The sequence below is a fragment of the Schistocerca americana genome, chromosome 9, assembly GCF_021461395.2.
Source record: "Schistocerca americana isolate TAMUIC-IGC-003095 chromosome 9, iqSchAmer2.1, whole genome shotgun sequence".
Lineage (NCBI taxonomy): Eukaryota > Metazoa > Arthropoda > Insecta > Orthoptera > Acrididae > Schistocerca > Schistocerca americana.
This window is the reverse complement of record NC_060127.1, coordinates 9972498-9985298: the sequence shown is the minus strand read 5'-3', so window position 1 is coordinate 9985298 and position 12801 is coordinate 9972498. Positions and strand designations below refer to the sequence as shown.

General features: G+C 40.6%; 1 protein-coding gene across 3 annotated transcripts in view; it reads left to right on the top strand.

Annotated features, from left to right (window-relative positions):
- LOC124551273 (mitochondrial 2-oxodicarboxylate carrier-like) overlaps nucleotides 1-12801 on the top strand; it is a 90482-nt gene that overhangs the window by 56719 nt on the left and 20962 nt on the right. For all 3 annotated transcript variants that reach the window (XM_047126273.1, XM_047126272.1, XM_047126274.1), the window contains one exon: nucleotides 4761-4913. In XM_047126273.1, coding sequence (XP_046982229.1) covers nucleotides 4761-4913 — 153 coding nt within the window. The remainder of the gene's footprint in view (nucleotides 1-4760; nucleotides 4914-12801) is intronic.

Here is a 12801-nt window from a genome sequence, read left to right as displayed (position 1 = left end):
TATCTCGCTACTGAATAATAATATTGAAGCAATAAAACATGAACGAGAGAAAAAAAAAAAAGAAAATAAAACTTAAGTTGCAAAGGAATTGCGCTATATACAACTACAAAACTCAGTGCTCATACAATCGTCTGCCAGCAGCAAATTGTGTCAAAGGCTTTAGGAAGACTATGCAGTGCTTCACAACAATGAATTGCTTCCGATGAGTGTGACGTCACAACTGCAGTAGCGTTTGAGTAGTTGCGAGCGAGCTCTTGCGCATGTACTGTAGCGTCGCATATGAGTAGCATCTTCTCTCGTTTCTAGCTACAGAAGTGTGGAAGTTAGCTGTATAAGCAATAGCAGCAAGCAGCCAATACTACTCAGAAAAATTTTACTGGCACATCTAAGGTGCCAGATTCATGCATGGTCAACAGGCCTTTCTCTAGGGGTCGGGGGACAAACTGGGGTATCTACCCTGGGCGGCAATTTCAGGGGAGGGGGGAGGGCAAATTCATATTCTTGAGGAAAAAGACCATGTTTCACAAAACGCCTAGCATCCAGCGCACGTTGGTCTGTCGATTATTCGTATGATTTTGAAACACATCCCTGTTGGTTTTTGAACATTTTTGAACAAATTCTAAGATGATCCTGAATGAATCGTAAGTTTTTTTTTTAATGCGTTCCTAGTGTACGTGATGTCTCTGTTATGGGAATCCCTGTGGCATCTAGAGATAAACTTTCCTGCAGACAAAAGGGGACGGGGCTATACGAGTTAAGCGGAATAAAACCAAACGTGTGAAAGCCAATGTGGTTGAAAGGGTTTGAGAATGATCAGCATTGTTATAATTACTAACAAAATCCATAGATTCAGACTACCAGAGTGGAAATAAATGATTAATTGGAGTAACAGGCAAGAAATATCACGTATTATCTTCTTGGTGTATCTAAGAAAATGAAATTTTGACAGAAAATATTTGGCCAGACCGCTCCACTAGTAAAGGCCATTTGTACAGTCACCAGCTAGCAGATGCTAAAGTTATATTCTGGGAGTAGCACAGAAAACACGTATGAACACGTAATAACACCTAACCGAAGAATAAATGCGGGATAACTAAACCAGTGATTGTAACAGGGTTAGTGAATGTAACTGGAGAATACAGTTTTGACACCAGCGGGAATAGTTACAGAATTAGTGATGAGAAGATCGTTTGTTAGAAAGTGGATTGAGGAGAAACTGGGGCATCACATAAATTATGGAATAATATGATGATTCCAAATTTATATAAAAATTTCGTACTACTGCTTTTTGATCTCATTCTTCAGAAGCTAGAGCATGTGAATGAAATGTGAAACTATTTCCTAATATAAAACTTTTTGCTTGTAGTAAGCCTAATAGGCATCTGATATTGGTACTTTGTGAATTGAGTTGCGTTATAAAGGTGACCATTTGTGCCAAAACAGTCTCGTTTATTTGGTGTGTGTTACAATTGCTGCAATATTAGGCAGGCTTGTTTAGTTTTATTTAGCAGACAGTGAGAAAATACATGGAATCAGATCGAGAAACCACATTAGTCTTGGATACTATTGTTTTAACAGTTTTTTCAATATTTAATAGATCCTTTCCCAGAAAGGAAAGCACGCCATGTAAAGCCATAGCAAGATTAGAGAGAAAAAAATGCTATGAGTTAAGGATGGAAGAAATGTTACTATCCTTTTTGTCTCTTGTTTTTACTGGTTTTATGTATGTTATATTTAATTTGATGTCTCACAAAACAGCAAGTTATTAGATAATAGGTAATAAAGAGTGGAAATTTTCTGAAGAGTTCTTGTTCTCCAGGTTCCAATTAATCCCATCCGCTATTAATTGCGAGTTGGGAGCAATAGAGGCGCCACAGGGCATTTAATTTCCACTGTCCTGAATGTAGTTTGATGGCACCCATTACAAAATATTACACATTTGAGTCCCACAGAGTGAAATACAGTGACATGCGATAGAAGACTGCTGTGTGAAGAGGCATGGCACTGCACTTTGACACACTTTAGGCCAAATAACATGTCTTACATTTCCTCTAACATATATGTCTTACATATATGTCTTATGTATCAGACTCTACAGAAAGATGTGTGCTACAAAATAAACATATTTTTGGAAAGTCGATTTTTTTTTTTTTTTTTTTTTTTTTCCCCCGACCTACCTCAAACGCTCGAGGAAAGGGGGGTGCCAGTATCTAGTATTGCCCCGGTTCGGAAATGTCGTAGATCCCGGACTGATCAACAAAGCAGTCGGAGTTGTAGTGCGGAGGTGAGTAGTCTCCACGTGACCTGTGTTTACGTTTAGTGATTCTGCTGTTTCCTCTTCGTTTATTGCTGTCATGTCAAATGAAAACGAAACGGATTTCTATGGCCAGGAGCTATCAGGTGAATTAAAATACATTCACATAATTACCCAAGGCTAAAATAAGTTATTAGTTTCAGATTTTATTTTATGTCCACCTTTCTGACAGTCAAGCATTAATCGCCTCGCAGAACAATGAAGTTATATTTGTCGGTTTGCTAAAGAAATTTGGCTTTCATTAATCTTTTCCACTGAGGCAGCCCACTTATTTGAAACGACATGTTTAAATCCACACAATTGGCTAGTTTCAAATGTTCGCTGCATTTCAAGTGCACATTTTCATCTTCTAGCACGTATCACATTATGCCATTATAAGGAACCAAACATGAGTTAATACGGTACTGGTACTCCAAGAAAATTCACATCCGACTCTGGACATACGCATGTGCACTTTAAGCCGAAGTATGCATTTCTGTATGGTTCACGAGTTTCCGATGCTCTAGGAGTATCCTCTGATGTCTTGTTTCTTTAATGACATAATGTAAGATCTTCTAATGTTTTACACATATGAACATACAGGCTTCCTGCGTCATCATTGCTGCGCAAGCACAGTGACGCCTATTATCTGGCGCTCTCTGGCAACTGCTGAAACAAGTCTATTTTTAACAGGTTGCGGGAAAATATTGCGAGTGGTGGTTTGAGAAGTGTTACTTTCAAAGTAAATTTCCTTTTACACAAGATGAACTATGTGTGAGAATGTACGATGAATTTTTTAAATCACAGAGCGTTTGACTCCCATTTAAAAACCAGCTCTTTGAGGACGACCATTTAGAATAATTTCGAGCCCAGAGGATAAGACATTTACCAGCTCTTTGAGGACGACCATTTAGAATAATTTCGAGCCCAGAGGATAAGACATTTATGTAGTCGTTAAAAATTTTACTGGCACATTTGTGTGTTGTATCTTTCTTTAAGTGTAATACGCAAACAAAAGATCAACATTATATGTGAAAGCTTAGCTTCTCTTGCAGCTTATTAATCTTAGAGACCAATATTATATGTGAAACTTTACTTTTCTTGTAGCAACACTATGTATATTAATTTAAAGCATTAACTTTTCATATTTGTGTGTTCTCGCTACTTAACAGTGATGTTGCTATTGGCCGACTACATCATGTGCCCTATGCTCTGAACAGCCACTGCCATTGGCTGGCAAGATCACGTGACATGAGCTATGACTGGTTTACATAAGCGCAATGCAATCTCGATTTCAATGCTTGGGAAAGTAAAGTGCGGTGTTTGGTGGAATTCGAATTTACACTTTCGAAATACAAAAATATGCTGTTTACATGTTGCTGCCCATCAGACATGTTGCTGCACATGAGACATCTTTCCAAAATGTGTTTTTTTTTTCCCCTGAGTTTCATTTTCTAAAGTGTTGGGGAAATTCTACGCTGGTGTATGAAACCATAACCATTCAAACGACTGATAAGTTTTACAGTTCTGAAGAAAAGTATACTGTCACTTAACATGGAAAAAGCGTATTTTTAACCATGAAATCCGGGAATTTTTTTTCCTTGTCCATGTATACTCCCGTCTGCTAAAGGACATGAAAGACGATACATTTTTACCACGGTTAATTTTCTGTGATGAAGCAACATTTCATTTTAGCAGTAAAATAAATCAACAAACGTGCGCATATGGGGCTCCAGAACCCTCATGACTCTGTTGAGTATGAAAGAGACTCAGCTGAAGTGAACATTTTTTGTGCCTTCTTTTTATGAGGAAAACACTATGACTGGAGTGAGCTGTCTTCAAATGCTGCAGAATTGGCTTTTTCCAAAATTTCTAGAGGGCTCCAATGACTTCATTTCCCACCAGGATCGAGCTCCACCACACTGCGAAAACAGTGTATGTCAGTTTCTCAATGACATTGTGTCTCAATGCTGGATAGGGTGCACGGGGACCCAGAGATGCTGTTCTACATTTGTGGTCTCCAAGATCGCCAGACATGACCCCCTGAGATTTTTTTCTTATAGGGATATGTGAAGGAAGGTATGATGATCCTTCCTTTATGTCATGGCATAGTAGAAGGGAAGAATAGAATATTAGCTGCCACAACTTCTGTAAAAGCAGATGCATTGTGATGAATTTAGCTATTGTCTAGATGCAGTTTGTGCTCCTGCTGTGGGGCACGAAGAGCATTTGTAATAGCATAGTTAAAACTTTAAGATTTTGTGATTATTTTGAAATTGGAGTTTTGAAGTCAGGTCATTCTTTTTTTAACACTCTGTAGAGAATTGTCCACTCCAAAGAAAATAACTAGATTAATCGACTGGTTTCTAATGTCTTTTATTGCATATTTATCTACAAAGGTATAAAGTTGCACAACGGTATATGATGAACAAAAGTAATAAATGTTTTGAAATGTGACATGTTTCAGACATATTTTACAGCAGGGTTGTGTGTCGGTGTGACCGAAGCGATTGTGATGAATCCATTCGAGCATGTGAAAGTGACCTTGATGGCAGACAGGTCACCTGTGGAGAAGGCGCCCAGCACGTGGGATGTCCTAAAGAAGATCGTCAGCAACAAGGTAGCCAACGCACACAGCTTTCTTAAGCCGTATTGGTCCATTCTGAGAGCTGCTGCTAGTCTAGCCCAGCCTCTTCAGTTGTACTTTGGGAGCAATTACATTTTATTTGGCAATGTTTTGAGAACTTTTGAGCAGAGTGAGTTTGCATCAGTTTTCAATAATGATTTTTGTGTGTGGTCGACATTCTCAAAGTGAGCGATATGTGTAGTCTGAATGGAGGCTGCAACAAAAGAATCTACATTCACACAGAATAACTAACTAAAGTTATTAACATTTGACTAAGAATACTAAGGATATTTTGTTGAACAGTTCATCTCTTAATGCAAACTGGGAATACAAAGCAATGAATGCAGTCATGTCTAAAAGAGGGACCGGTGCTGTTTGAGTAATCATGTGACAGACGAGGACTTTTGCTTCCAAAGATAATGTAATCACTTACAGGGCTCCCCAAAACTGGCAGTAAAGAAGTGCCTCAAGTATTTGCTTGTATCGAGCTAATGTCATAATCTACACCACTGTGGCACTGTGGAAGCATTAAGAAAGAGCAGTGGTGTTCTTTGATGCAGACTTTCACACACACTAGTCTCTTGTGTATAAAAGAAGACCCTAACAGAAATAGCCTAAGGCAATGTATTCATAAATTGCCAAACATTAAAAGTAGATATACGTATAACCAGCCTTAAAAAATGCAGTACAACTATGAATGTCTATGTATAAAGCATTTTAAGAAATTACCGTCACAGGCGCATCAGGTCTCTCTGGTAGAAGTGGCTGAAAGAAAAGGCTTTTTATACACTTGAATTTCAAAAATGTGTGAAAGCTGATTTTAATTACCATGTAATTTGTAAGACTGATTGTAGCATCATTCAAGGATTATGTAGTTGTTCTTGTGTAGTGTTCTTTTATTTATATACATCCATTTGCTTGTGATACACTTCAGTTTATAGTATATACCGGGTGATCAAAATGTCAGTATAAATTTAAAAACTGAATAAATCATGGAATAATGTAGATAGAGAGGTACAAATTGACACAAATGCTTGGAATGACATGGGGTTTTATTAGAGCCAAAAAAAATACGAAAGTTCAAAAAATGTCCTACAGATGGCGCTTCATCTGATCAGAATAGCAATATTAGCATATCAAAGTAAGACAAAGCAAAGATGATGTTCTTTACAGCAAATAATCAATATGTCCACCATCATTCCTCAACAATAGCTGTAGTTGAGGAATAATGTTGTGAACAGCACTGTAAAGCATGTCCGGACTTACGGTGGGGCATTGGCGTCGGATGTTGCCTTTCAGCATCCCTAGAGATGTCGGTCGATCACGATACATTTGCGACTTCAGGTAACCCCAAAGCCAATAATAGCACGGACTGAGGTCTGGGGACCTGGGAGGCCAAGCATGTTGAAAGTGGCGGCTGAGCACACGATCGTCACCAAACGACACTTGCAAGAGATCTTTCACGTGTCTAGCAATATGGGGTGGAGCGCCATCCCGCATAAACATCGTACATTCCAGCAGGTGTTTATCAGCCAGGCTGGGGATGATTTGATTCTGTAACATATCGGCATACTTCTCACCCGTCACGGCAGCAGTTACAAAACCAGAATCACGCATTTCCTCAAAGAAAAAAGGCCCGATAATGGTAGATGTGGTAAATCCAACCCATACCGTCACTTTCTCGTCGTGCAGTGGAGTTTCCACGACAGTTCTAGGATTTTCGGTAGCCCAAATTCCGCAGTTGTGGGCGTTGACAGACCCTCGGAGCATGAATTGAGCTTCGTCGGTCCACAACACTTTACTCAACCAATCGTCATCTTCTTCCGCCATCTTTTGAAACGCCCACACCGCAAATGCACTCCGCTTCACTAAACCGCCAGGTAACAGTTCATGATGCCGATGGATTTTGTACGGATAGCATCGGAGGGTACGTCTAAGTGCCCTCCAAACAGTAGTGTATGGAATGCCGGTGCGACGTGCGACTGCACGAGCGCTGACTTCCCCGTGCATAGACGAACCCGCTATAGTCTCCATTTCTTCCTGAACGGTCTCAGCAGCATTACGCCTTGTGCTCGGTCGCCCACTACGGGGTCTGTTGTCTAAACAACCTGTGGCTTCGAACTTCGAAGTCATTCTCGCCACAGCTGCATTTGTCAATGGACCTTTACCCGTTCGAATCCCCTTCATATGGCGATAGGATTGTATCACTGAACTAGCACATTCCCCATTCTGATAATACAACTTCACTAAAGGCCCCTTTTCAGGTAAAGTCAACATGCTGCGACTTCTGGCGCATCTGATTCTCTCTCTCATTACAGCTCCTTTTATACACGATTGTCATGCACAGTCACTGACATTTTGCTGTCCAGAGCCATCCGTCGGACATTTTGTGACCTTACCCCCCCCCCCCCCCCCCTCCCCCTCCATAATAAAACCCCTTGTCATTCCAAGCACGTGTGTCAATTTTTACCTCTCTATCTACATTATTCTGTGGTTTATTAAGTTTTCAAATTTATACTGACTTTTTGATCACCTGGCATATTACTATAGAATAAGTGACCTTGTTTCCTAATGTTATATGGAATTTTTAAAAATTACGGTTGACATCAGTTGCATGCTGATATTTAAAGATGGATGAATCAATGTAGATTGAAAATGGAAAAAACATGTTAAGTGCCATTTTTTCAAAAAAAGCATTTTCAGTGCTGTTCTGTACTTGGTGCTCTGTTGGGTGTCCTTAGACTTATGCCAAGTGTCATATCGTGGAGAGAATGCCAGCCAGAGCTAGGCCCAGGACTTCCATCAGCCAAAGCTATGAATCCATTCCATGTAAGTTCAATGCATACATCTTGCTCACCAGATGGTAGAGTTTTGTCAGGGCTGGCTCTCCCAAGGCCATCAGTAGCTCTAATGGAATGTTGTCTACTCCTGGGGCCTTGTTTCGGCCTAGGTCTTTCAGTGCTCTGTCAATCTCTTCACGCAGTATCATATCTCCCATTTCATCTTCATCTAGATCCTCTTCCATTTCTATAATGTTGTCCTCAAGTACATCACCCTTGTACAGATCCTCTATATACTCCTTCCACCTCTTTGCTTTCTCTTCTTTGCTTGGAACTGGGTTTCAGAATGAGCTCTTGATATTCCTACAATTCATTCTCTTTTCTCCAAAAGTTTCTCTAATTTTCCTGTAGGCAGTATCTATGTTACCCCTAGTGGGAGATGCCTCTACATCCTCACATTTGTCCTCTAGCCATCCCTGCTTAGCGATTTTGCACTTCCTGTCGATCTCATTTTTGAGACGTTTGTATTCCTTTTTGCCTGCTTCATTTACTGCATTTTTATATTTTCTCCTTTCATCAATTAAATGCAATATCTCTTCTGTTACCCAAGGATTTCTATTAACCCTTATCTTTTTACCTACTTGATCCTTTGCTGCCTTCACTATTTCATCTCTCAAACCTACCCATTCTTCTTCTTCTGTATTTCTTTCCCCCATTCTTGTCAATCATTCCCTAACACTCTCCCTGAAACTCTGTACAACCTCTGGTTATTTCAGTTTATCCAGGTCCCATCTCCTCAAATCCCCAGATGCCAAGGTTGTATGGGAAGGAATGTTCGACATGGAAAGGATGGCAACTGTCAAAATGTAAGTACTGTTGTTTGTTGGTAGATTTAATGCGGACGGAAGTGTGTAGCTGGCCTTTAGTGAGGACGAGATCAACAGATGTCATCAATGTACCTAAACCAAACCGGGGGCTGATGACTTATGCATCCCAGGGAAGCCCCTTCCAAGCGACCCACGAAAAGTCTGGCATAGGAAGGAGCCATCTTGGTTCCCATGGCCGTACCCCTAATCTGTTTGTATGTCTGCCCCTCAAAGATGAAATAGTTGTTCATTAATATAAATTTGATTAAGGTTAGTAGGAAGGATGTCATAGGTTTGGAATCAGTTGGGCACTGCCTGAGGAAATGTTCAGCGGCAGACAGAACATGTACATGGGGGATGTTGCTATAGAGGGAGGTGGCATCAGTGGTGACAAGCAAGGTGTGTGGTGGGAGTGGGACGGGCACGGATTTCAGGCGATCTAGGAAATGGTTGGTATCTGATGTAAGAGGGAGTTTTTGTACTATGGGTGGCAGGTGTTTCACTTAAGGCAGATATAGGTTTGGTGGGTGGTTTGAAGCAACTATACGACAGCCAGGATGATTGGGTTTTAAGGAGGATCTGCAGGTCAGTTTCATCACAGGGATGAGATCTTGATGGCAGACGCTGTATGTAGAGTTGTCAGACAGCTGGCATAGATCTTCATTAGCATATTTCCTTTGGTCAAGTACCACAGTGGTAGACCCTCTGACTGCTGGCAGGATAATGATGGAGTCATCAGCTTTTAGGGAACATAGAGCCTGGAGTTCTGCAGAGGACAACCCCAATCATCCTGGCCATCTTACAGTTGCTGGCTTCAAACCACCCACCAAACTTATATCTGCCTTAGTCAATCAACACCTGCAACCCATAGTACAAAAACTCTCCTCCTAAATCAAAGATACTAACCATTTCCTAGATCGTCTAAAATCCATACCCATCCCACTCCCACCTTGCATGTCACCATTTATGCCACTTCCCTCTATACCAACATCACACACATACATGGGATGTCTGCTGCTGAACATTTCCTCAGTCAGTGCCCACCTGATTCTCAACTTTTGACATCCTTGCTACTCACCTTAATCAACTTTGTACTTACCAACAAATACTTCACCTTTTAGGGGCAGACACACAAACAGATCAGGGGTATGGCCATGGGAACCAGGATGGCTCCTTCCTATGCCAACCTTTTCATGGGTCGCTTGGAAACGACTTTCTGGGATCCATGTCTTCAGCCCCTGGTTTGATTTAGATACATAGATGACATCTTTACCATATGGACTCATGGTGAGGCTGACCTGCTACAATTCCTGGAATCCCTGAATACCTTCTCCCAATTAAATTTCACATGGTCATATTCTGAAACCCACGCCACTTTCCTTGATGTTATTCTCGTCGTCACAAGGCCAACTACCAACTTCCTTCCACATTAAACCTACCAATAAACAACAGTACTTACATTTTGACAGTTGCCATCGTTTCCATTTTAAACGTTCCCTCCCATAAAGCCTTCGCATCCGAGGCAAACATATTTGTTCAGATGCAGACTGTTTACAGCAATATACCACCATTCTCACCTCAGCCTTTACTGCACGCAATTACCCCACTAGCCTCGTTAAAAAAGCAGATTTCCCAGGCCGTCGCATCCATTCCTGGTACTCCTGATCCCGTCACAAAACAGCTTCCGAGCACACCATTGGTGACTCAGTATTATCCTGGTCTGGAATGTGTTAATCAGCCACTTCAACAGGGCCATGGTTTCCTAAAATCATGCCCTGAAATGAGACCCATTCTGCCTGAACCTAGAATAGTTTTCCGTCGTCCTCCCAATCTCTGCAATATTCTTGTTAGACCCTATGCTCCTTCTGCACCCATCTCCCTACCCTGTGGCTCCTACTCCTGTGACCACCCCACTGCAAGACCTGCCCTATGCAGCCTCCTAACACCACTTACAACAGTTCTGTAACTGGCAAAACATATACCATGAATGGGAGAGCCACCTGCAAAATGACACGTCATATAGTAGCTACTATGTAAAGACTGTTAAGCCTTCTACATCAGCATGACTACCACCAAATTATCAATTAGAATGAATAGGTATAGGCACGGGGTATATACTGGGAACTCACAATATCCTGTTGCAAAGCATGCTCTACGACATGACATTCGTGACATCAGCACCTGTTTCACCACGCATGCCATCTGGATTCTTCCCTTAGACACCAGTTTCTTAGAACTTCGCTGGTTGGAACTAGCACTACAACATGTCCTTGGTTCTTGCCACTCACGTGGCCTTAATTTAGGTTAATTTCTTCTGTCTCAGGTTTTCTTCATTGCAACTACTCTTTGCTTCACTCCGTTTTAATTTCTCGCATCTTTATCAATTAAAGACATGAAGTCTGTAAATGAGTCAGCAATCATTTTATTTTTGGCACTTTTGTTTTCTCAAGTCTGTCCTGTTCACACAGACTTCTTTACACATTATTACCGGTTTCGGCTTATGGCCATCTTAAGATCTGTTGTAGATATAAATGTTGTTTAAGTGACCAGGTTCAATTAGTTAAGACTAAATCTATACAAGTATCAGTGATGCATGAAATATAAAAATATAAAATATGTATAGCCGTGTGTAGCAGTTATACATACCGTTAAAATATTCTGATAAAAATCATTGTCAAGTTAAACATGTGAGTACATGGTACATGCTGATAATACTCAGATTGCGTCAGGTATTTAATACAAGAACCTAATGCCAGCAGAGGGCACTTTAGCTAGAGTACATAGTAAAACAATGTCGCCAGTATAAAGATTAAAATGCAGTATGCACTGTCTTTAGTTAAAAAATTTCCTTTGGCTAAATGAGCATCTGACATTAAAAACATTTGCTGATATACTATATGTGAAATTGGACTCATACTTGAAACCCATAAAAAGCACAAATACTACACAATACAGCCCCTAGCCTGGGTAGGTAACATACAACCTTTTTTGAATGCCAATATAAAAAGTATAAAAATAAAAAATCACATCTTCTATCCTAAGAGATCAGTTAACAGTGAACGTAATCATAATACAATTAATAAAGTAGTACCCCTTAGTTAAAAATAGAAAATCTATAATCAATATTATATTAGTGTGTGGCATTGATTGCAAATATGTCATGGCTTCGCTGCATGACTTCCTTGTTTTCCTGTGGCTGAGCTAACGGAGGACGGCCCAGTCTCCTCGTTGCCAGCGGCCGGCACATGCCAATCTGCTGGGGTGCTCCACACTATTCAAACTAGTAGGTCTCTGAATTTATCAAAGTGAGCATTCAGGTTAAACTCCTTCTGTTCATTCAGCAGTAATTCTGGTTGTTGTTTTCTGTGCACATAAGTTTCCATTTCTTCGAGCAGGTTCTTAACTATCCCTTTGACGCCCTATGCAACACTTTCATATTACTGTCTATATATCCTACTGAATGTCTTGCTCTGTCCAAATGTGTAGCGAAAGCGCTCTTATTTTGACTGTATGTATGTCCTCCAAAACGAGTGGAAATTTCTTCCTGTCTGAACGATGTAAAATCTATCACAGTACTGGCAGCTAATCTTATAAACACCAGATCCCATTTATTTATTGCTGTAGTTGCCAACTTTGTGCCATAGCTTACAACCAATTGTACCTTTTGTCTGAAACCCAATTTTAATTTTTGTTTTTCCTGGAGGCCTGCGCAATTCTGTCGGAAAACGCGCCATTGTATGACATAACCACAAACATCTTTCATTGTCTTTCCTGTCTATATTTCACTGCCCGCTCCCACCTATGTTACGTACATTGCACTTAGCTTCTCACTCTTATAAACTTGTGCACAATGTTTTAGTAATAATCTCTGTCTTGCACAATACCCTGTCTTCCATCTGTAAGGTCTCAGGTTTTCAAATCTCATCCGATACAGTCCCCAACAATCAGTCTTTCCTTCTCATCCAGTACGGTAAGTCTCGCCTGACCAGCAGTTCTGGGTGACTTTCCCAAAATCTACCCTTTTTCCTAGACATTTCCAGTCCTTTTCCTTCATCCTTATTCCTTCCCCTTCAACCCTTCTGCCCGAAGAAGGAGCCACCGGCTCCGAAAGCTTGCCAATCACAACAGTCTTTTATGTGTGTGTTCTGCCACTGCTTGGTGAGTATGGTGAGTAGATTTTTATGTATCCAATATAATAATTGTATCAATAATTGATCGTTTTTGTGTTATAAATAT